The following is a 27,062-nucleotide window of genomic DNA, read 5'->3' on the forward strand; positions in this document are numbered from 1 at the left end:
AATGTTTACAGCATGTGTATGTATATATATATATATATATATATATATATATATATATATATATACAGTATATATATGCATACACATACATTCATACACAACAGTTTGGTATATTTTTACAGTACAACTGTAATTATTGCTTCACAGTACTTTTGTAAATGTACAGTCTTACTGGCAACCAAAATTGCCAGTAAGTTACTGTAAATTTCACAGTAAATTTTTTACAGTGTACTGTACCTGCAGAAAGTGATATTTTTTCTCAGTATTTTGGTCTTGTTTAAAAGTAAAAATGCTTAAAGATTCTTAAATCAAGATACATTTACTTGAGAAGCAAAATGAAGTAATTGAAGAAGTCTTGTTTTTTGTTTTGTTTTTTTAAATCAAGTGAATTTATATAAAAATGAGCAAATATCTGCCACTGGGCTCAGAAAAAGTTTTCATACTCCACTGACAGATATGTGTTCATGTTTTAGGCATAAACTCAATTTTGTTAAAATTCTCAACAAGACGTCATATCTTCATTTTGAATAAAAAAGAATCTTGATACAAAGATATTTAGAAATATTTAGAAAAATACATTTCTATCGGTTAAAAAAAGACAACAACTGAGAAAGATATTCATTTTTTGCAGTACATGCAATATTTAATGCCACAACTTTATGAATGTAAGACTTAAGACCCTTTTAATGCCTTAATTTGTTGAATTAAGTCCTTTTAAAACCCCGGTATAGAGACATAAAATTCACATACTGCAAAAACAGCATGTATGGTGTATGGCATATTATGCTAAACTAACTGTAACAGGCTAAAATCAAAACACTTATATTGTGTTAGAGAAGAAATAAAAGACAAAACATCTATGCCGTATCTAAATGTGCACTCACCTAGATTTCTTGTTTCTCCTCTAGCATGTATGTGGCATTAGTGAACCTCTAACTCTTGCGCTAATCTGTTATTTGTACATCAGAGCGCTTGGCAACTGACATCCAGCAGGCAGACACTGGTGTTTTAATGTAAATAACTTTGTGCTTTTGGACCAATGGCGACGTAATCAATTAAAGATGAAGCCATTGGACCATCTGGATTATGATGGTGTACTATGAATTTTAATTTACAGTTTATTTTTGTTTTAGATTTCCGTCTACCATCTGGATTTTTAAAAGTACTGAACTTTTTATTTTTTTTTTTTGGCAAAATGTTTGCATTTTCCTGTTGTAAAGTATCTGAAGCACATCTCAAAAAAGCCAAAGGTTTCCTCGGTAGGCGTGAGGAAGAGTCAACACCATTAGAATGGCCCGTGATGGAGATCTGCCTGCAGGACTGAAGATTACAACTTCTAGGGCAGGAAAAAGAGCAGATCTTTCCTGCTGTAAGTGGAGGAGAGCAAAGCTCCAAAGGGAATCGCAAAACAGCATGGAAGAGGAGGAGAGTGGGAGGGAATGGAATGGCACCGTGCCACGGTTTGCCGAGCAAGACGACGGAGACCAAATGGATGGAGAAGACTGTGATGATAAAAAGAGAAACCTCAGCTTGGGCTGATGGACCTGATTTCCACTGCCAGCTCTCATCTGATTTTGTCGACTAAAGCACTTCTTCTTGGAACTGCAACTCCTCTGTTTGCATTTGTACTCATAGATATTCATAAATGAAGCTTTTATTTACATTTGAATAGACACCGAAACAATATCAATATATTGAAAATGTAAACACCTTTGCATATGTAAAAATTCAGAGACAAATAGCAATAAAAATAAAAATAAATAAATGAATAAACAAATAAATAGTTTTTGCCAATCCTCTGATGGCTGGACAAAATGTAATGACAAATTTATTCATTATTGAAGTTAATAAAAGTAATGATTCCTGGCAGTTGTTAGAAATCACCCAGAAACTATTATACTGATAAATAAGTAATTAAACATATTTAATTAATCTCATGAATTACAAATACAATAAAACCAAAATATAAATTCAGTATTCTGTAAACGTCAGAGGATTTGTAAATATTTTTGTATCTCTGAAGTTGCACAATACATGCATAAGGGCATGAACACAGTAGAAGCTGCACTGCTATTGTTTGGAGTGTTTCTGGAGATATGCAGCTGTGCGTCTGCAGTCGCGTGCATGAAGGAATCTAGCTCAGCACACTTTCTGACCCCGCGTTTCTCGGGCCAGCAGGGGTCACAAGGGTGTCGGTGGGCCGACGTCCCCTTGGCCCTTTTAATGATGAGCGATGTCCTCCAATTAGAGACGTTGACAGCCCCTAAAGCGGCCAATCATTAATCACACGCCTGCCACACTTCTACCCTACAAAATCACTCTCTGATTTATGAGTTCTCGTGCTCTACTGTTCTTCCTCCCTCTCATTGTACTTCTCATCAGGCCTGATATAACCGCGTCCTTCTGCACGCTGTGAAATCAATCAGCCGTAGTCACCTTTCACTTATACAATCCAAAGGTTGTTACTGAGTAAATGATACATAAAAATACGGCGGCGTGTATATTTGTGTCGCAGAGCAGAATTTACTCAAAGGTTGCTCTTTCATAACTCAGAACGCTTAAGAATCCACTAAAGAATCAACTTTGTCTCATAGTTCTCCTAAAATCATTGATGTTTCTTTTACAATTCATTGATGAGCTTTAAATTGACACAATGATTAATGTAAGGAAACTAAATGAGCCTATTGTTAAATATGAAATAAAAACACTTATAAATATAAATATATATATTTTTTAATAATAACAAACAAACATGAGAGGAAGTCAAAATACTTCCTTAGTAGATTAGTATACCATAATATATTACTTGTATAACTGTATTACTTCTTTTATATAATAGTTATTGATTACTTTTCATATAATAATAATAATACATAAAATTAAATTACATAATACATTATAAATAAAAACAAACAAATAAATACAATATTATTAAAATATTACATAAAATATAAATATAATGTTAATCAATATTGAACACATGTAACTTTTGAAATAATAATAGATTGAGCCAAAATATACCGTATGTTACATGGTATTTGTGGCCTAACTCTAATTTCTTCTTAAAGATCAGAGGATAAACACTAATAAGATTTGGGCAAAACCTCTACAGCTATTAAATCAAAAACAGACAAGAAACTACTCCAGATAACAGCACACACAAACGAAGAGTTTTCATTTGAAAGAGCACAGAACAAATAAAAATATCTGTCACTTACAACATCTGAGTCGGCTTTGGAGTCGTAGTACTGGATGTCATTTTCCTAAAATAAAACAAAACACAAATATTTGTGATGTAAACATTTATGTAAAAATGATTGCCTTGAGGACCATTAATAACTTTCCAGCTCATGTCATTTTGATTTACCTGCCTTCTGCATTATAGTTTTCATGTGAGACCAAAAAAAATAAATCCTTATTAGCTCATTAGTTTCCCAAGAAAATAAAGCAATAATGAAATTACAGGCCTGTCCTGAGGGCACTGTCGTGAGACGGTAATTGTCATTTGTTTTGATGCTGTCTGTTGTGCTTTTGTATTCACTGTTGCATGCGCGTTTCTTTTTTGTTTGTTGAATTAGGGATCTGCTGCTGAATTAGACATCTGCTCACAAAGCAGATAGACTGAGCCTTCTTTTAAAGTAATAACTTGCTGACACATGACACGACACGAAACCTCACCTGCCATTAGTTTTGACCAGATGATCATTAGAATCTTCTGATTCAATGTTCATATACTCATCATTATTTCATCAAAACTTACAGGATCACTCACTCACCCTAACATCACTCAATTATCTTAACTTAATCATTTATATAGATGTTTAGCTGACAGGTGTTCATGAATCAAAGTGAATGCTAGGTTTGTCAATATACATATCACAATACTGAGACACTGCATTTGCAGTGAATGTGTTTGAAAAAATGTGTACTATGAAAATGGAAGCAGGACTAATGATTAAAAAAAATACATACATACATAAAGACAAAATTATTACAAATATAATGTTACATAATTTTATGTATAATTCCAATTTTTTGTAAATTGGAGCAAACATAAATTATTGCACCTCAGTAGCCTGTCTCAGTAATTATTGCTTTAGAGTTGCATAATTTTTTATAATTTATTTATTTTAATAGAACAAAAAAGAAAGTTTTTACACCACTTCAATGGATATATGTTGGTATTTAATGTCAAATATATTTCACATTAAATACTGACATATCTTCTCTTAAAAACCTTTCTGTGAAGTCTTGGCTGCGTAAATTAAACCTCTTGTCTAATAATATTGGAAAAACTATGAAGTGTGCTTTAAATTCTTCCAAAAAATAAGAGAAGCATCCATGACAGAACAAGCTGGAATAGACCAATATAGGATAGATGTGATGTGATGTGATGTGATGTGCTGCTGTAGTGTAGGACTGCTCATGTGTCCTGATGCCAGCTGATAGACAGCGGTGGGACGTCTCACGGGGGTCTGTGTCTTCACTCAGGGGGGATCATCACATGGGGAAAAATGGTCAGCTTTCACTGCTTTCTTGTTTTCTCCATTTGGAACAGCATATTATCACTTTGCTCTTATTAATTATGAAGCAAACAGTATGCAACATTTCTGTGTGGAATGCACAAAATACTTTGCACATACACTGGTGGTCAAAAGTTTGGAATAATTACGATTTTTAAATGTTTTTAATGTGTTTAATGTCTCTTCTGCTCACCAAGGCTGCATTTATTTGATCAAAAAATACAGCAGAAAAAGTAATATTGTCAAATATTATTACAATTTCAAATAACTGTTTTCTATGTGAATATATACATTCAAAAGTTTGGGGTAAGTCTTTTTTCTAATTCATTACTTTTATTCAGCTAGGAAGTATTAAATAGATCAAGTAAAGACATTTATAATGTTATTTTTTTTTTTAAATCACTATTTCAAATAAATGCTGTTCTTTAACCTAATATCCATCAAAGAATCCTGAAAAACGTGTCAATTTCACAAAATATTAATATGAATTGTTTTTTTTACTATTATTAGTAACTAACTACCAATAATAATTACGCAGCAAATCAGAATATTAGAATGATTTCTGAAGGATCATGTGACACTGAAGACTGTAGTATTGATGCTGAAAATTCAGATTTGCACCACAGGAATAAATTACAATTTAAAATATACTACAATAGAAAACAGTTATGTTAAATTGCAATAATATTTCTCAACATTACTGTTTTTTAGTGTTGTGTTCGATACATCGATACGACTTGACGATATGAGTATCGATACAGGGCCAGCTTGTGGCACGTGTGCAGCAGTGACGCGCTTAATTTGAATACAAGAGCACCGTTTAGTGCGAGGTTTCTAAAAAATAATGAATAGAGCATAATATATAGGCTACAACTAGGTTTTATCTGGCCGCAGAGGAACACAACTGGGTTGCCTGATATAAAGAGATATAATCCCCGAAACAGAGCCTCCCACTTGCGCAATAAGGAAATATCCGCTAAATGTGATACTTATCCACTTCAATACTCTATTATCAGAAAAGTGTAATTTATCAAGTGTTCATTTATGAGAGAGAGAGAGAGGGAGGCTGTTTATGCATGTATGAATTACCACTGTTTTGCCGCGTTTCTCTATTAACAGTGAAGCTGTGGCTTTAATTCCTTTAGAAACAATGATGTTACTAGCTCCTTGTTGAGAAAGATAATGTAGCTCTTGAGCGATTAAGCTATTTAGTTGATAAAATTGCGGGACAGCGCTAAAAAGTTTGTTCTTGAATGTCTGTGTATTTTTTAAACGTAGAGAGTGTGCATCGTTTGTATCATTTGTGCAATGATAACCTACCAACAATGTAAAGATGATTTTTTAAATATATTAGAATGAGTACAATATTATTTATGGGCATAAAAACAAGATGCAAACAATAAGAATTTTGTACCTGGCGTGGAGTGCCCAATGTAAACAATGTAAACATATGCCATAATCTATATTTTACTGTGGTACAGTTATGGAGGCCCTTTGTAATGCAGAGGTCAACTGCCTGCTCTGCCTATAGTTAGAAATGGCCCTATAGTATGCAGTGTTTAATAAACAGCTGTTTTACTAAATTCTGCTGAGGTGAAATTCAGTGCAGTCCTGTATCGTGCCCTACTGTTTTTACTGTATTTCTGATCAAATAAATGCAGAACAGTAGTCTAGCATTTATATTTAATAATAACTAAACTTGACTTTCTATTTCCAAAGTGACAAATGAGTCCAAAATTTATCAGTAGTAATTTTGATAATTTCTTTGACCCATTTTGATTGAATTGATGAAAGTTTAAATTAAAAATTAGGGATGCATCGATCTGATACTCAGTATCGGTATCGGCTCCGATACTGGCATGTTCTGCGGATCGGGTATCGGTCAGACAAGATCGATACAAATCCGATATTGTGCGTATACTATTCTGTGTTATTTTTAAGCCCCACGAAAGCACAAAAACATTATAAAGCACCATAAAGTCAAAGTCCAAGTGTTCTGAAGCCATTCCAAAGTTTAATGTGAGGTACAGATGAAAATTGAAGTCCTTAAACTCAAGTTCACGTAAACTCTTCTCTCCGCTGCGTCTGTCTGTCATCCATTCAGCATTCAAACTGTCACGTTCAGTTACTACAGTCAAGACGACCAAACTCTCCCCAAGAGCGCACAATAACTAAAATTTAAAACTGTTAAAAGAAAATCTCAAACTATCGCACAGATTTAATAAGCTACGCATCAATATCTCTTTCCTTTGTGCTTTGAACTTCTTTATCCGGAGCTGCGCGCTGTGACTCTGTGCTGCTTCAAGCGCGTCATTCTGCGCACGGGAAGCCCATAAGGCTTTATACCGCTCTGTATTGGAGCTTTTCATATTATAATGCTTTTGCGCAATGTCTTTTAATTTTGTAGTTTATATTTATAAATAAATACATTTACTTGTTTTCATTAATGCATTTTACAACAATACAAAGAGCAATGTGTATCATTTTACCAGATTTAGTCCTTCACATATTCACTTTTATTTGTTCCCCACTAAATTATTTTAGTTATTTAGTTCACTAAATGTTTAGATTTTATAAAATGTTGCACTCATGATTTTTCTAAAATAACTTTTGGTGCCAAATTATCCACTAACCTAATTTATAATAGTATTTTTGTCATAGATTATGAATGGGCCTGTTTACACCTCATTCCATGTGCGTTTTTTCGCTGATCGGATATCAATCTGATTTGTTAAAACGTTTCCATTTACACTTGGCCACATAGTCGCAAAACAGATATAAATCCGATCTTCAATTCCCGCGCTATATTTAAATTGAACTAAATTCATGTCAATGAAAAAAATATATAAGCGCTGCATTTTATTAATTATCAGCTCATTTCAAGATCAAAGGCCGCAATAGGAGAGTGTGCTGAAAGATAAGTTTGTCTTACTACTTTTAATGAAGATGATTGTGTTGAGCGTCTAGCTGTGTCTTACTTTCAGTTTCATTCGCGGCGGTTTGCGCGTCTGCTTGTTGAAGAGATACTCAGCTACTCGTCCGCAGCGATGCGTGTTGCATTAGCGCAGTCATATCTGACTATAATGTCATAGCCTGTGACACGGTCTCACACGTTTATTATTTTTTACATTTTGGGAGGAGTAAAATTAGCATATGTGGTTTCAACAACCAGATGCATTTACACATGTCCAGTTTCGTCTGGAATGCGGCCCAGACCTCCTCCTAGAAGTGGTTTGAGCGATCGGATTTATATTACAAAACGGATTACGGATCGGAATTGGCCGATACTCAGAATGTTCTGGATCGGATCGGATCTGAAAAAATGGTATCGTTGCATCCCTATTAAAAATGCTAGTAACTGTTATTTTCAAGATAACCAGATGCCACTTGCAGACTTACACATGATGCAACATAATGAGACAGAGTAGCATATTACTGTTTGATACGTTTAGAAACATACTGTGTCATGCACACAGCAGAGTATACTGTATAATGCATGCTGTATACATGCAAATTAGCAAACATGACTAATGTTTAAAACAGCAGTATTTTGTTTATACATATGTATGAACAGTTCAGTGACTGCAGTCATTTTACATCAATGCATTTTTTTAATTGGCTTAATATAATTTGTTAGTGCAGTAAATATGATGCGAAAAAGTAGTAAAAAAAATTGGAGCTGATTTTATTTCATATGGAAATGTCACTGAATGTGTAGTTGTTCATGTAGGTTATCAAAGTATTCTATGAATAAAATAATTAAAAGCAGCATGTATACTACGGAAACAGAATGAGTAGTATGCTAGTATGCGATTCCAAAATAGCCTGTATCTTTCTGGTTCTCTGTCCATGCCAGTTCTATTCCCGTCTCTCCCTACAGTGCCAATCCAAACAAACCAGACGCCAACACCACAGTGACAACAACAGTGCCTGAGCTGGTCACAAGACAGCGGTCAAAAACGCTGACAAATCTACACAACCCTGCAACACACACGCAGCACCGGCTCCCAGCAGCATCTCCCGGGACTCTGTCAGGAGATCAACAGATAGAGACAGAAATAGAGCGAGAGAAAGTTCCATTCCTTTAAATCAGAAAGCCAGTCAGTCGTGAGCGATGACCTCCCGCCCTCTCCTCTCCAAACTTCTCTTCCGGCCCCTCCGGGTCTCTCTGGATGGGACGCGCCACATCTAAAGATCCTTTCCACAAAACGCCCAAATGCACAACACTTCTGCTGCCAATGTCATTCGAGAAAAAGGGTGCCTTTTCCATTTCCAAATTCAAATATATACATTTATTTTGGACAAAGAACGTCTTCAATGACATTGTTTCATCTTAAAGGGATTTTAAGGACTTAATGGATGCATAAAAGGAGAGGAGAGAGGAGGAGAGGGGAGGGGAGGATAGGAGAGGAGGAGGTGAGGGGAGGGGAAGAGAGGAGAGGAGAGGAGAGGAGAGGAGAGGAGAGGAGAGGAGAGGAGAGGAGAGGAGAGGAGAGGAGAGGAGAGGAGAGGAGAGGAGAGGAGAGGAGAGGAGAGGAGAGGAGAGGAGAGAGATGGGCGGCAGTAGACTCTATTAATAGAAGTTCTCTGCAGAGACAATCCCTCTGGCAGAGTGTGGGTGTCTCTAGTGAGCCAGTGGGCTGCAGTGTGTGTGTGTGTGTGTGTGTGTGTGTGAAAGAGAGAACTGTAAACATGTGAACTGTGATCTTACAGTCGTGTAGCAGCTCAGCACAAGCGGTCTGTCCTTACACACCTGTGTTCAACACACTAACACACCTGTCACTAACACTAACAATGAACTACAGACACTTGGCATAATGTTAAAGGCTCTCATACTATTAGCAAAAACAGGTATGAGAGTATTACCATGTTCTTTGCACACTGCTATACTGTACCATAGTATGTGAGTATGGTAATTCATCATAAGTATACCATTGTATTTAATTCAGGGTTTTAACATTATCTAAAACTAAAAATAAACCTATAAAAATTAATTACTTGAAATAAAATAAACATTAACTGACATTAAATAAGATTTTAAAAATGTAAATGTATTTTCATTCAGCTAGTTGCCAAAGCAAAATTTCTCATTTCGTTTAGAAAGTTGAAGTACTAAAAACGGTATAGACATATTTAAAAAAAAAAATAATAATAATGATGACAAAGCAAGCATCAAAATTACTAAAACTTTAAAATCAAAATGAAAACAGAAAATAAAAAAAAAAAAAATGTAATTGAAAAATCTAAATTAAAATAATATAATCATATCACTAAGATGCCATAGCACTTACTTTCTCCAGGTCATATTTAACCCCCAAATCTAAAGAAAAAAAAACAAGATATTTATATATCACACTGTTTGGAAATCCCATAATGAAATATTATGATTTTGTACTGTATGTCTGTCCCAACTAATTGGGAAAATTACATTAAATTACATTTTATAAATGATTATCGATAATTTAATATTATAATATTAAATAATATAATTTACATATTAATTTTATTATATTGTTGTATATATTAAATCCAATTATATTATATTAATTGCTTTTTTTTTAAATATAATATTATACTACTAAATAATAATGCAGACCGAACAGAAACAGCTTGATCATAATATTTTTATTATATATTTTAACATTTAATTAATACGCATTACATTCAAATGTATTATATTCATTACTTTCTACAATATAGAAAGATTATAATATAAAAGTATAATACAGACCGAAACAGACTGGTTATAGCATTCCCTCAATATCCCACCCGATATCGATTCCATCCTGAAATGGTTCCTTGTGTGCGATTTGATTCTACATTAGATATTCTAATCAATTCCAAAAATAAGTGGCAAAAACGACAGAGCAGAATATAAATTAGGAATCACTCCTCTAAGCGAGTACAGTAAGTGTTCCCGGGATACTCGAGTCCATCGGGTCCCTCGGGCTGCAGGGCCCATCTGTTCTGACCGGTCTGTTTCTCATCTGCACCCTGTTTCCACTCCCTCCATCCCTTCACAATAAACACACATACATACAGAGGCCTATTTATAGTTTTCTGGCATATAACAAGAAATATAAAATCTAATTTTCATTTAGCAGGGTATTAAATGAAAGACTACAAGCATGGATGATGTTAGTTTAGAAAACATCACAAATCAATTCCAATGTGCTACAGCCAACAGAAATGCAAATGGATTGAATGGAAATAATAAGCCTCCATTTTACTAATTTACATTGATTGTATAAAATAAAATTGTGACACAATGCTCAAGAATTGTGCAGCATTTACTAATTTGAATTAACTAGAACAAGCAGCAAACCCATTTCTCAGTGTGTGCATTTGTCCTGCCAAAGCCCTTGTAGCTTGGCTGCGTGCAAGTCAAATGTTGTAAAATGACAACAGTCAATAAAACAATTAAAAAACAAAACAAATGAAATATCAACAGTTTCCATTCAGCGCTCCTCGGTCTGCGATTACAGGCATGCTGCTGGCGGTCAGCTTCTGTTGCTATAGAAACAAGCATCTCTGTTCCACATCCATAATAATGCTGATTTGTCCTTTCATTTCTCCGTGTTTCACCTTCTTGTCATTCCTCTCGCTCTCCGATTCGACAGGTGGGTCATTCAGATGTAAAAATTCTGTCATCATTTAGTCGCCCTCATGTTGTTCCTGTGAGAAACCCAGATTTTTTTTTTTTTTGGTTTGTTAAATGAGACTAAAAGGTCCAACGTTTAGAAATGCCACCTTAGTATAAAAGCAGAGCAGCCTGGACTTCCTGTTTTCCTCAGAAGAGAGAAAATCATACAGGTCTGGAAAAACATCAGGGAGAGCAAATAATGACAGAATTTACTTTTATAACTAGTTAAGCTGCTTGTTTCATGCTTGAGCGGTATAGCTGTAATGGATGACCAGAAGGGGGAGATGTACTGTATTAATAAGCAGACACTTGTTATAGAATACTACTCCAGACTAATTCTGCATTATGCAGTCAAACTGATTTAATACATTCACTAAAATTTGTAGTATACAACTACAGCACATGGAAGACTGTATCCAATGATGCAATGCACTTGTTTTAATGTTCTTATTCTTGAGTCATTATTTAATAAGATTTGAAAGTGACAAAAAAAAGTAAATAGATTGAAATAACATGTAAAATATCTTGCTGTATTTAAAAAAGCACGCTATATAATATAATTATTTCATCAGACTTTGAAGAGTTAAGACATTTTAAAAGTAAAAAGTAAGTATCTAAATATATATTCAAAATAACGTCATATTTTGCTGAATTTAAAAAATATGCTATTTGTAGAAATGTCTAATATTCTAATTTGATCAGACTTCAGAGTAAAGACATTTTATACAAAACAAAATGTTTAAAAAAGGAAAGAGATTTAAAATGCTAAATATCTCACTGAAATATAAAGCATGCTATTTCTAATACAATTATTTGATCAGACTGCTGAGCTACGACATGTCACACTTTTTATTTTTACAAAAACATAAAATTGTAAATAGATTTAAAATAAGAATTAAAAAAATATCCATGCTATTCTCTGAAATTATTAATATTTTGATCAAAGTCTGATCAAACTTTGAAGAGCTGACATTGTACATCAAAAAAAAAACTTGATGTAAAAAACATTTTAAAATAACGTAAAATATCCTGCTGAATTAAAAAAAAGTCTAATATAATTATTTGATCAGTCTGCAGTGTTAAGACATGTAAATAGATTAAATAGAAATATGTAGATACATGTAAAATATCTCTCAGAATTAAAAAAAAATTACACATTTGATTTTACATAAAGCATGCTGACATTCTACTTTTAAAATCCTAGTGGACGGTATACAGTATATACTGCACACTATGCAGAAAACAGTATGCTTGTTCTCCATTGCAAACGTTGTCATAATGATCTGCCACCTGCAACAAACCACAAATTACAAGCTGCTATTTATCAATTAATACCTACTCTGTATCAATTAATACACACGGACTCAAACGAACACATCTTTCATCTTTCAAAGGCTCTTTTGAACACGGCTCACGTCATTTCATCATCTCCATCCACATACATTCACTGCAGCCTTTCATGACAGCCTCAGACACTTTGACATTTAAATTACAAATGATCTCTGTGTTATCCATGGAGACAGCTTAGAACGGAGCCCGTATCTCCTCCAGACACACACTAATTAGTTTATAATTACAGCACACACACACAGACTCCGAACCCCCGATCTGATCTTTAAAACACAAATTGCACAGTATGCAACCCATTTATTTAAGGAATCTGATGGATTTCCGAGTGAAACGGGATATTCACCTAGAGTATGAGCGGGAAATGGGCGGGTTTTGATTTTGTCCATCAAACATTGATTAGATTTCAATCTGGGTGCAAAAGATTCAGAAGCGGAGCAAGAAATATTATCAAAATATTATTGCTTCTGGGTGGTGTGAAATGCAACACTGCTGTAAAACTAAAAAACTGAAAAGTGTCTACCATTGGTAACAAAGTAATAAACCATTAAACAAAGCTGAAAACAGTAAAAAAGTTCATTCAGATTATTAACAAATACAGTGATAGTTGGCTGGTTAAAAATAAGAGGCATTTGTGATGTCATCTGAAAAGTAAAGTCATTCTAGAGGCGGAGCAAGTTCATGAAAATCCTCACATTCATGAAAAATAACAAATAATATAAATAATAAGAATATACAATGACTATAAATACCAGGAATTTTGGACAAAAGTGAAAAGGGCAAATTATTATTTCAAACTGGGATCAAAAGTTTCAGAGGTGATGTACAAATAAACTGCAATTTTCATAATAACAACAACAATAATGATAATAATAATAATAATAATTACAATAAGTTTCTGCACTTTGCACAAATAATATAAAATGTACATTAAATATTAATAGTTTAAAATAAATATGATTATAAATATTTAAAATGTATATTTTTGAATTTATATTTGTAAAATGTCAAAATATGGGTGAAATAATGTTCCATCATCATTCAGCATAATTGAAAAAAATTATGTAAAAAACAAAAACAAAAAAAACAAACATTTGTACTTATAGTAAAAGAAAAAGTGAAATATAAATATAAAAGGAATGCGATCATACAGAATTTTATTTGAAATTATTAAAAACTTCTTGCTGACAAATGAGTAAAACCTATATTGCATTGAGGAATAGTAGCAAAGATTGGAAAATCCTTTGGTTTCACGTTCAGTTTGTGAATGTGTTTCTATATGACAAAAAGATTTTGTTATCATTAATGTGCATTGACAAACTGTTTCCAATAAAACCAGGAATATATGAAGAAAGTAAACGGTCGATTCTGATTTGACACCGGGAAGAGACTGATCTTGGTGATTGAGTTAGGTTTAAAGCGGCTGACGGATGATCCGCAGCGGAGGAGCGGAGAAGAATTACTGCGCCACATTCCTGTCAGAAAAACTTCAATAGTGCAGATTCGCTCGTGTTTAAAGTTTAATGTGCAGTTGTTTTCTGTTTCCTGAATATATCAATACGTTGCATGCTTTATTCTGTCTGACAGACGACTCATCTATAGAGTGTAGTGGTGGGCGTTTGAAAGAAAGACAAAGTGTCAGGAAGGCAGAGAAACGGTGAGATCTGCTCACTCATACAGCAGATGATCCTTGTTGGTTTTGCACTCAGAAGAGCCCGACTTTACATCAAATCCCATCAGATTTACTCATTACACACAGCACAGCTAAGATGGAGAGAGAGATGTGACTGTATTGAAGCCAGCGAGAAAGAGGTCCGATTTAACTCTTCAACGCTCATCTCAGCGCTTCACTGATCGTCTCATGCATATCGCAAACCAAACCGGAAAGCTATGGCTGAAATCACTAGTAAATATTTTTCTTTTTACATTTGATTTTATTTCAGTCAGTATTGGTTTTATTTCAACTATTTATTTATTTATTTGTAACAGTAATTTATAACTGTAATATCCCTGGCACTAGTCTTGCTTCTGAAAATCACTAGATTTGGTCAAGTTTACCAGGTTAGCACCTCAAAAACGCTGAAGAGTTTCAACTGAGCAAGTAAACCAGTTATCAATATTCTGCTTGGTTTTCCAGGTTATGTCAGAATAATTATGTGAAATAATCAGTATTTATTACTCATACTGTCCAGGAAGCCTGTTTAGAAATAGTTTTTAATGGATTCGTTTTGCAATTCCATTTCTTCACATTAAGTGACAAATAAATTAAAACTTTATAGACAATAAGACAAGCATTCACAGTCCATTTAAACATCTATAATTTGAGGTGTTTCTAAATAATTGAGTGGGAAATAAAGCAGTTGACTGGAACATGAAAAGTTATTATTGGTTAATATTATTTTCCCTTACCAATACATCAGCAGGAAGTAAAGAGGCTGGGAATAATAATTTGATGAAGCAATAGTAAAACAAGCTTTTTTTCTTTAAAGTAACACACCTATGAATTGTGCACAATACAACTAGACTCTAGAAAACTACATTTGTTAAGAAAATAAATATGATCAATTTGAGTTTGACATCAAATGCAAACGTGTGTGAGGGCCCGAGGATCCGACTCTCTATTAGCATACGGCCCCAATCCCAGGGCTTTTAAACAATTACTGAGTGTTCGAGCAGTGTGCAGATGTTCATTTTATTGGCAATAAACAAATAACATGTAGATAACATGTAGATAAAAGAGTTAAAATAAGCAGCGCAAATTTGAATGCAGTCAATGCGTAACATCAGTGTGCTGGTGAAGATCAGTGCAATGGTGCAATTCAAATAAATCTATTATTAATTTAAATAAGTGTATAATAATATTACTATTATAATTATACAAATCAAATTAAATACACTATTTTTATGTAGAGAAGGTGGTATATTATTTATTATAAATAATTTATTCAAATAAATGTACAATTAGAGTTATTATAGAAGTTAAATATATAACCTTATACACTATCTACCTGGCGGAAGTGTGAAAGTTTCTGTTTCCTTAAACTAGTTTGCCATGCATTTCTTTATTTCAACACATTTACAGGTAAATCCTAGTATTTTAAATTTGTGATTAATCATGATTAATCACAGTTCATGACTGTGATTAACGCAATTAATTATTTTAATCGATTGACAGAACTAATATATATATATATATATATATATATATATATATATATATATATATATATATATATATATATATATATATATATATATATATATATATATATATATATATATATATATATATATGGCGTCCACCAGGCATGGCATCAAAGCGATTAACTGTCTTATTCAAATCTACGTTAATGTTCCGTTCAATGTTAAGTACTGCAATGTCCGAGAGTCTCTTTTGACTCATTGTGTCTCTCACATATGTTTTTAGTCTGCGCAAGCAAGAAAATTTTATTTTGCATGATGCGCTGTTCATCAGCGCAGTCAAGAAGAGCTTAAAGAGATTGCCAATGTTTACTAGAGTGTGGACTAGCTTTGACTCTTTGAACAGTGAAAATCGTTCATCAAAACTCGCTTGTCCTGTCGACATAGCGTTGAAAAGTGACAGTTCTGCACTTGTCTCCTCTTCTGGAAATCCATAGTGATGACAAATATATGTCAGGTCCTCTGTGGTGCACGTACTAGAGCGGAGGATGTTGTTAAGTGCAGTTAAAGTGTTTATGTCATTTTCCTGAAATCGCTCACGGATCTCATTAACAGTATTGTCCAGTACACTGAAATGCAACTCCTTGTAATGGTCCTGTGCTGAGTCTGAATTCGGTCCATACATTGTTTCTTTTTTTGTTTTCCTCCATGGATGCTGAGGGCATGGAGAACTGACCACCTCTTGCAGTTAAAAAAAGTAGTTGCTTTTGTCGCACAACTCGACTGTGAACTCCCAAAGCTGCTGAAAGTGGTGGTCAGTTCTCATTGCTAAAAGAGCAGAGATTGTGGCAGACACTAGGTTTTTTACAGTGGCATAATGTAATGTGGATGACTGTAGCGCTTCGGACAGTACATTGCACTGCATGAGAACCCTTCGCATCAAAATGCAAGGGAACAGAAAGTGAAAGTTGGTGATTGATGTCAGCAGACTACTTGTCTGTCCCCCGATTCGCACATCATTTTCTGAAATTTCACTTAGAGTGTCAACGATAGTCTCAAAGTTATCACGTATGGCCTTGAGAGCCTCTGTGCGGCAGCTCCATCTTGTGACACTAAGAGGTTTCAGTGTGGTAGATTTACCAGAAAAGTCGCTGGCCAGAGATTCACCATCTGTTCTATCAGTCCGATGAATGATTCATGGACAGCGAGGTCTCCGTCGACATATCTTAAAACCATTGCAACTTGCTCATTATGTCTTGCGTTTCATCTGCTATAAGGGCAAAAATTCTGGCCTCATGCACTCTCTGTATGATGTCATTTTTAACCTGACCAGCCATTCTGACGAACTCATTCTGGTGCTTGCTATGGACATAATTGTATGATCTTTCTCTCTTTTTGAATAGCCGGTCAATTAGTTGGCTGTCAGTGGCCCTTAAATCCATCAGCTCTAAGAAATTTCCTCGATTCTGTGATTCATCAGTTTTATCGTGACCTCGAAGAGCAATACAGGAACGACAACAAAAGAGCAAAGTCTCGCATATTTTTTTCAGATATTCTCTGTTCTCATCCACTCTCTTTGCGTGTTCACTGCTGATTTGAGTGGCGATGCTTCCTGTTTTACGTGTCTGTTGATAGCTTTTCATTTTTAACCCTGCAGAAATGTGCACGCTGCTTTTCTGATGTTCATTGAATTTTTCAAAATCCAAATCCATTCACTTGAAATGTGTCCGTCTTGAACTCACCAAATGCATGACGCGTGAAACAAAAAGCACGATCAAGGGCAGGACTATATCCAAGTCATACATAAATCACCTGAACTTTCTACAGTCCGATGCTGGAAATGAAATTACTGGTTGAAATGGCCCAAACTCAATAAAGTTTGCAGACAAGTTTGGTCCGTGAACCGGATCTTGCTCATGATACATGCTGTCTGTGGAGGCTTGGCTAACTGGCACTGCTCCAAATTTTAGCGGATCTGACATCGGCTCACAGCAGGATATCTCTTCTTCAAAACGAGTGACACTTGACTGCTCAATTACCTGTCCTCCATCAGCAATATCTGTTTTTGTTAAACAGTATTTTAATGGTGAAATCTGAAATCCCCCCTCCCAGTGTCGCCCATGTATATATACAACTTTTCATTTACAACTTCTTTTTTTTTTTTAACTAATTTACTTTTACATACACTTTTGTATGAAAGGCACTAGATTTTATTATTATGAAAATATTAGGTGTGCTGTAAAATGGCATTATAAATGAGTGTCAAATGCTGTATCGCTGTGTCATTCTTCATTTAAAACCGTATTATTTAAAATCCCTATCCTTTTATGGATCTCTCCACCTTTCTCCTTCATAACCTGTTTTTCTTACACCTTATTTCCTTCTAATTTCTCTCCTTTTGTGGCTTTTCTATTGCCCGTCAGATCGTTGGAGCTGCAGGCAGCACAATCGCTCTGTGAATATTCCAATCCTCCGATAAGGCGAGGGAATGCTGTCCTGTTGCATTGTGGGTAATACGGTAGTCTATTGTTCTGTGAAAGGGCTCCATTGAGGAGTCTGTGTCTAGCAGCAGATAAAATCGTAACACGGCGTGGACACACTGCCTGATAACAGCACGATTCACAGCAACACACGCACATACTGCAACAAGCTTAAACTGATCTGGATGAGAGTGTTTTAACGAACAAAGACCAATATCAAAAGTCAAAAGAGCCCACCCACAAGCATCTATGATATTCTGCTCTCTAGATACAGATCAAGTCCCTCCTTCAGTGGGATTTTTCAATAGTTCAATGTCTTCCAGGCAGGAATCACAGGTATGTTTGCATATAACACATTTTGAGAAATAATTTGTGTAAATAGAACGATAATTAAGGTTATGGGTTTGTTCAAATCACTAACTCTAAATATGGTTCACAACATTAATATAACATCATAACAGCTTAGTTAATTTTTTTTCAGAAATTCCATCCAACAATGTTTTATTTATGAAATAGTATAAATACTAATAGCAGAGAAGAATTTTCTTATTAATAACAAATGTGCCAAAACAGTTACCAGTCAAATAACTTTGAATGTGGAAAATAAAACATATACAAAATAAATTAATTTAAAATGAAATATCTTAAATACTGACCAGTTTCAAAAACACATCTAATAAAGCCAATCTCAGTCATTAACTTAATGATATCAGAATCAATTATAAAAAAGTTTTTAAAAACACAATAAATAATAACAATTATTATTATTTGTATTTTTTGTTAATTATTAATTATAATTAATTATATAATTATTAATTATAAAACAGAGAAATTTTGGCAAATGTAACATTTCAACAAACAATTAAAAAATGGAAAAAACTAAACAAAATAAAAATGTTTAAAAAAGTAGTTTGAGGGAAGCAGTAAAAAAGTAAAAGACGAAAGGTTAAAGCTATAATTATCTATCCTTTAACAAAGATCCAATAATTGGACTATGTAATAATGAATTCAATTAATAGATTTTTTGATGCCATCTTTAACAATCATCACTAACAAACAGATCACAACAGCATTAAGAGCACTGATGCATTTCACTCTAAATGCATCTTTCCTCACTATTTTAGCACATCTTGTCCTACATTTGTTCGTTTTTCCCCTCTTTCTATCCTTATTTAGAAATGCTTTTAAATGAGCGCTTTTCCAGGAGAGAGCCAAAGAGCCGCTGGCCCTCTTGAGAGCGTCCTGAGAGCGGCCAATCAACAATCAGCCGCTGCCGTCATAACCCTGTTATTTGCGACCCCGTAATCATTTCCATCAAAACGCAGCGATGTCCATAAAATCTGCAGACAACATCCAAATCACAGGCAACCTTTTAGAGAGGATACACATCGAGTCAAGGACACTGAGAGAGAGAGAGAGAGAAATATATGGATGCATGTCAGTCCAGATGCGCTATAGGCTCATTTAATACACATACGCATCGACCAGACCAACACATAACCACATCATCTACACACACACACTGTAATCACCATGCAAATGGATGTTAATATTTCCCAGGGATATCATTTACAATTGAAAAGTGTGAATGTGCTCAAAACGTCCGGCAATATTGAAGGGGCGAAATTGTTATCTGTCATACAAGCAAAAACATATTCATACATACGACAGCCACTCAAATGGCTGTCAAAACAGGTTTTCCCTCGAATGCTGTCTGTTTTTACACTCTCTACCAGCAAGAGCCAAAGAAAACCAAACATTTTGCGAATTATTCAAAAAAAAAAAAAAAAAAAAAGGAATGGCACATAAAGCAGTTATTTCAGTTTTTATATATTTTAGTTGTGTTGTACATAAAATTGTACTCATAAATACAAAAATGAAAAAGGTTTTACATTTTTATATAAAAACAATTACATATAGGCAATAATAAGTTATTAAGAAATAATACAATTATATAGAAATTAAGCCAAATTGATCATTTCATCAAAAATTATCAAAAAATTAAGAAACAATAAATATATAAAAATAAATATATTAAAAAAAAAAGAGAGAGAAAAGAATTAAAGTTTAAAACTATTATAATATAGCCTTTAAAAACAGTCCAATTATGTAAAAATGAATCCAATAAATGTAAGGAAAAGTTAATTTGGAGAACCACCCACATAAGGTTAATCTGCCCTCATAATAGTGATTCCACCAAAACACTAATATGACACAAATAATTTGTTTAATTATATTAGTTGTTTAGGATGCTATGAATGACAGGCTGTTGCTAACAGATTTTCTCTCCACCCTTTCAAAAGTATACTGTTGCAACATTATGATGATATCAGATGGTAGTACGATGGTACTTTGATATATTCCTAAGAACTGAAATTCATGTGTTACCAGTATTTAGTAAAGAATACGACGAGAAATATTCAAAACATCATGGCATTTGTACTTTGCACCATACTTTTTTGTACACTAAGTATTTATTTTTAATATAGATCAACGTGATTTATCAACTGTAGCACAAATAGTTACAGTTACTGCTTTATACTGAATATATAAAAAAGTTTAAGCAATGGTAGTTTTGAATGATGCCTTGCAAACATCATTGTAAATATTTTTGGAAATTAAAAAAAAAAAAACATCTTGCTGCAAAAATCACTTTTAAAAGGATCTAAAACCACACAAAACATCCAAAAAGATTCAGACACCTGAGACTATAAAATAAGCAATGACAGATAAATTACGTTTCATTATAAGTCATTTCAGTTTAGTTTTTAGTGTGGTACAGAAGCAAGCGTGATTTTTGTGTTATTTGCCTTAGCGTGAACGACACCGGATGATAAAGAAAAGAAAAAAGCTCATGCTGCATGAAAAACAGGTCCCAAGTCTTCATTTTTCCACCTGATAAACAATGTTCTCTTGCAAAAGTAAGCAAGAAAAACCCTCAAGACTTCCTGCTTCTATGCTGAACTTTCAAATATGCATTAAATTGTTGCAGTACTTGAATCAACGCTGCATCGACGAACTAACTAGCTGTGAAATAAACTACTGATTGTTTTCCAAATGACTTTATGCTAAAAGAAGCAGAAGATTATGGCTGATCAACATGTGGCGCTTTACTTTATCTGAACCTGCGACTATCAAATTTATGACAAAATGACTCCACAAACAGCATCATTTAATCCGATGCAAGTGTTAAAAACCTCATCAACAAATTGTGAAAGTGTCCATGAGAGAAAATGTGCCATTTCTACCATTTTCAGAAGAGCTAGTTTTCTCCTTTCACCTCGCCGCCAGACTTGGACACACACAGACACAGAGACGGAGAGAAAGCCCTTCATGGGGGTTTAGCGAGTGATGAGATGGGCTGTTGTCTTGTGGAGCGTGGCGAGGTGGATTTGGGGAGCTATCGATCGGTATGGAGGGATCGATGAAGAGGCTTTAGAGACACCTCGACCCCTGAGCCCCGTCTCCTCATTTGGCCCGGCCAAACTCCTCGTGGCCAGGGAACTTTCATCCGATTTATAGAGACTGCGCAATCATTTACAATTATGTTCTCTGTGGATGCTTTCTTACTAAAGCGACTCGAAAAAGTGCACATGCGGTGTAAGTGGCAGTTACTAAAGCCGGTATCAAGGGATACAAATCAAGTAATAAGGCAAGACCTCAGGCGCCCAGATGAGAACTGCATGGCAATTACATACATGGGGCTAATAGCGTTTCTGAGAACATGCTTCAAAATAAACAATAATAGTATTCTTAATAGTATTCGCAGCACATTAGATTCAGAGAACTCCCATCTCATCAAGAAATGCATTATAGCCATCTTTATAAGGTATTTTAGAGATTAAAGTAAAAAAGCAAACTGGAAACTTATGACTTTAATGTCACTACATTTGAAAGTCAAATATTGTACTTTTCACTCCACTACATTTCTATCAAGGTCCTTGAAGTAGAAAGTCGTTACTGTGTAGCAGCTTTGAAAGATCAGTGGATGTTTTTTTCCCCCCTCTAAAACGTGACTTTCTTTTTTTCAGACAGCTTATCAGTAATCACTCTTGTAGGGCTACATGAAGTGATTTCCCAGCATTTTTTTTTATTTATTTACAACAATTCAAAAATAAGAAGTTAATATTGTGGTATATGTTTGGACTTTCATTCTGACGGCACCCATTCACTTCAGAGGATCCACTGGTGAGCAAGTTATGGAATGCTACATTTCCACAAATCTGATGCCAGTTGCATAAACTTAGACACCATGTTAAGATGTATCTTAAGAACTAGTTTGACCAACTAGCAGTTGCCAAGGGGTAATCAGTCTTAAGCTGGGTTCACACTAGCAGCAACTTTTCTCGCTGCATGTTGCCAGGGGGCTGGCGATGAGGTCGCTAGTGGGCATTGTCACGTTGACAGTGAATCAGTTTTCTTGCTGCTAAATACAAACATTTTGGAGGCAAAAGACTAAATATAATGTAAATATAAATTGAATCCGTACATAAAAACAAAAATGAATGATGACAGCAAGGATCAGCCTCTCCTCCTCCTTTCTGTCACTGCTGAGCTGAGAGGAGAACAATCACATGAGCTCTGTCTTCTTTCCTATTGGCTGTCGCTCCCGAAAGTCGCTCTTCATTTGCATAAAGTTGAAGGATTCTGAACTTTGTCGCGTCCCCAAGCCCCATCCATCGCCAACGGCCACTATCGCTCGTGTCACCGGAAATTGCCAGCTTTCCATTGAAATGAATGAGATCGTGTCGCTTTGTCGTTGGGTGTCGCTTGCAGTGTGAACGGGGCTTTACTTTTCGATACAAATAAGACCAATCCACCTTTTCAGAACAGAATTTAAAAAGTTATGACCAGTCTTGAAGAAAAAAAATGACTAGATGACTAACTATTTAAGACTAGTCTAAACAGTTTATGCAACCGGGCCCTGTTTTAATGAAGAAACAATCTCATCTACATGTTGGTAGATCTGAGGGTGGGTAAATTGCAGGTAGTTTTTATGTTTGGGCAAACTATTCATTTAAGTCACACTTAAAATGTCTAGATGCCATTGCATTACATAACAACGCAATGTACTGAAGAAAGTTAGTAAAGCACAAACCTTGCATTTTTCAAGCAAAACATTGCACAACAAAGATGTCTGTTAGGTTTGAATTGATAAACCTGTTGTTGAAGTCTAAGATAAAAAGTTGATTTTCCTGCAAAAAAATTGTATTCTTGAAGATTTATTGGATCATGCTCATGGGTAATCATGTTCATGAGCAAAAAAAAGATGAAGAAATGCAAAGTTTTTGAGCAGCATTCGAGCAGATACTAATACTCTATTTTGTCATCTAATGCAATGACATTGATATTTTTCAGCATGATTTAAGTGAACAAATACCTCACATCCAATGTAGAAGGTTTCTGAAGAACTAGAGAGTAAGAAATGCTCTTCTCCACAGAGTTTTTGGTTGAAATGACCTGTAGTTGTAAAAGTGCAGACAGTAGAAGTGAAGACGAGTGATCTAGCGTTAGGACTGAAAGTATGCTGTGCAGGTATAGAGTCAGTTTCTTTCTTTCTTTCTTTCTCTTTGACCTTTCTGTTTCTCCTTGACTTTGATACAAGCTAACCGCATCTTCAGCATGCAGAAGTGTGATGGTTCCCGGAGAGAAGCGACAGAATATTCAGTGAAGACGTGGTTTGCAGGAGTGCAGAGGAGGCTGAGAGCTAAAGCAGCCTGAGTGTTTCTACCTGGAGGAGAGACACTCCAGTAAATTACAGAGACGACTCCAATCAGGATGCTAAAATTACAAAAGCTGAAGGGTCACCAAGGCAACCACTGGAGGCAGAGCGTGCAGACGACATGCATGTTGATGCGCGCTGGACTGAAAGTATTGGACGATATTAAGAATCATTTCATCATGAAAAAGGCTCTTATATGTCTCAGGCTGTTCAGCACAGCTCACAATAGCATATACTTACACCATTTTAGCAGCATGCAGTATGTACAATGTGCCCAGTATGCAGATTTGCTTTGTGCATTGCAGATGACCTACTACATGCACGGTATGCTGTATCCCACAATGCAATACATTCAAATGTGACAAAGTAATAGCTGCCATGGTTTTACCACTAGTAACATTATCATTTCACTTTATCTGCCAAAGATTTTAAAATAAAATGCATGATTTAGAGTACAATACACAAACAAAATAAATACATATGACATACGCTATCACTTCATTTTATCAGCCAACATTTTTTAAATAATATAAAATAAAATAAGAAATAAAAATGCATACTACAATAACAATATGCAGTGTATAAGCTAAATGAATGTAAATAAATACATTTAACATAACATACATGATCTCTTCTTTTTAAATAAATTACATAAAATATAATAAATATAATCTGAATATATAATGAAATAACAATATTTAGAATAAATACATGTATTATTTAATACAATTAATAAAATACATGAAATTGATTTCTTAATTGAATAAATATAAAAACAATATTATTTTATAAATAAGTAAATAAATAAATATAATATACATGACCTCTCTCTCTCTCTCTCTCTCTCTCTATATATATATATACATACAGTGGGGCAAAAAAGTATTTAGTCAGCCACCAATTGTGCAAGTTCTCCCACTTAAAAAGATGAGAGAGGCCTGTCATTTTCATCATAGGTATACCTCAACTATGAGAGACAAAATGAGAAAAAAAAATCCAGAAAATCACATTGTAGGATTTTTTAAGAATTAATTGGTAAATTATCGGTAAAATAAGTATTTGGTCACCTACAAACAAGCAAGATTTCTGGCTCTCACAGACCTGTAACTTCTTTAAGAGGCTCCTCTGTCCTCCACTCGTTACCTGTATTAATGGCATCTGTTTGAACTCTTTATCAGTATAAAAGACACCTGTCCACAACCTCAAACAGTCCAACTCCAAACTCCACCATGGCCAAGACCAAAGAGCTGTCAAAGGACACCAGAAACAAAATTGTTGACCTGCACCAGGCTGGGAAGACTGAATCTGCAATAGGTAAGCAGCTTGGTGTGAAGAAATCAACTGTGGGAGCAATTATTAGAAAATGGAAGACATACAAGACCACTGATAATCTCCCTCGATCTGGGGCTCCACGCAAGATCTCACCCCGTGGGGTCAAAATGATCACAAGAACTGTGAGCAAAAATCCCAGAACCACACGGGGGGACCTAGTAAATGACCTGCAGAGAGCTGGGACCAAAGTAACAAAGGCCTCAAATCCTGCAGTGCCAGACGTGTCCCCCTGCTTAAGCCAGTACATGTCCGAAGTTTGCTAGAGAGCATTTAGATGATCCAGAAGAAGATTGGGAGAATGTCATATGGTCAGATGAAACCAAAATATAACTTTTTGGTAAAAACTCAACTTGTTGTGTTTGGAGGAGAAAGAATGCTGAGTTGCATCCAAAGAACACCATACCTACTGTGAAGCATGGGGGTGGAAACATCATGCTTTGGGGCTGTTTTTCTGCAAAGGGACCAGGACGACTGATCCGTGTAAACGAAAGAATGAATGGGGCCATGTATCGTAAGATTTTGAGTGAAAACCTCCTTCCATCAGCAAGGGCATTGAAGATGAAACGTGGCTGGGTCTTTCAGCATGACAATGATCCCAAACACACCGCCCGGGCAACGAAGGAGTGGCTTCGTAAGAAGCATTTCAAGGTCCTGGAGTGGCCTAGCCAGTCTCCAGATCTCAACCCCATCGAAAATCTTTGGAGGGAGTTGAAAGTCCGTGTTGCCCAGCGACAGCCCCAAAACATTACTGCTCTAGAGGAGATCTGCATGGAGGAATGGGACAAAATACCAGCAACAGTGTGTGAAAACCTTGTGAAGACTTAAGGAAAACGTTTGACCTCTGTCATTGCCAACAAAGGGTATATAACAAAGTATTGAGATAAAATACTTGCAAATAAATTCTTTATAAATCCTACAGTGTGATTTTCTGGATTTTTTTCTCATTTTGTCTCTCATAGTTGAGGTATACCTATGATGAAAATTACAGGCCTCTCTCATCTTTTTAAGTGGGAGAATTTGCACAATTGGTGGCTGACTAAATACTTTTTTGCCCCACTGTGTGTATATATATATATATATATATATATATATATATATATATATAGACTGTATAATTTTGTCTAGGTATATTTGGTGCTCTTGGTATCTGTCTTGGTGTTCATGTCTTGGTGCTCCGGTATCTGTACAGTACATCCATCTCTCTGACCACTAATGGCACGGATCGGTACTACAGTTGGTGCCAGCTTTGCCCTGCAGCCAAGCAGCACAGTTCTGCCACAATAAAAACAGTGTTTGAGATAATTGGCTCTTCAAAGTGGAACGAGAGCCGCTCTCTCTCCCCGGCCCCTCTAAGTGCCTGGGGTCCATTAGCCATTGAATACATTACCAGCCTTAGAGGGCCATCTTTAAGACCTTTAATCAAGCTAAAAGTAGAGATGTATAAGAGCAACCTCCATTCTGGACCTCTTCCATTTTTATGTCCTTGAGCGCATAGATTGTGTGGCTGTGAATTTGTTCTTGCTGTCATACTTCCTTCTCATTTTATTATGCTATTCATTAATTTTCTGTCAGCTTGATACTCTAACACAATGTTAAATTGTGTTTTTTAATCACCATTCTATTCTTTAAAAAAAGCATTCAGTGAATTAGCTCTCTGAGCTGTCAAGGAATGCATCACATTCAATTTTTAAAGACAGTTTTCACGTTGTCTGTATTAATTTCAGCCAAAAATGACAATTTCCTCATCAATTGTTGTTCCAAACCTACATGACTTTCAGTGAAACACATGAAGATTGTTGCAATTACAATTGGGGACAAAATGGACATGAAAGCACCATAAAATAGTCCATACAAAGTCTTTTGAATCAATAAAA

The 27,062-nt window shown here is 35.0% G+C and overlaps 1 protein-coding gene across 3 annotated transcripts in view; it reads right to left on the reverse strand.

The window, feature by feature from the left end:
• Window positions 1–27,062, reverse strand: part of cacna2d2a (calcium channel, voltage-dependent, alpha 2/delta subunit 2a) — a 237,519-nt gene that overhangs the window by 87,286 nt on the left and 123,171 nt on the right. For 2 of the 3 annotated variants that reach the window (XM_058777846.1, XM_058777845.1), the window contains exon 5: window positions 3,219–3,263. The exons of the other annotated variant lie outside the window; for it this stretch is intronic. In XM_058777846.1, coding sequence (XP_058633829.1) covers window positions 3,219–3,263 — 45 coding nt within the window. The remainder of the gene's footprint in view (window positions 1–3,218; window positions 3,264–27,062) is intronic. 3 annotated transcript variants of the gene reach the window in all.

This window comes from Onychostoma macrolepis, chromosome 06 (genome assembly GCF_012432095.1).
Source record: "Onychostoma macrolepis isolate SWU-2019 chromosome 06, ASM1243209v1, whole genome shotgun sequence".
Classification (NCBI taxonomy): Eukaryota; Metazoa; Chordata; class Actinopteri; order Cypriniformes; family Cyprinidae; genus Onychostoma; species Onychostoma macrolepis.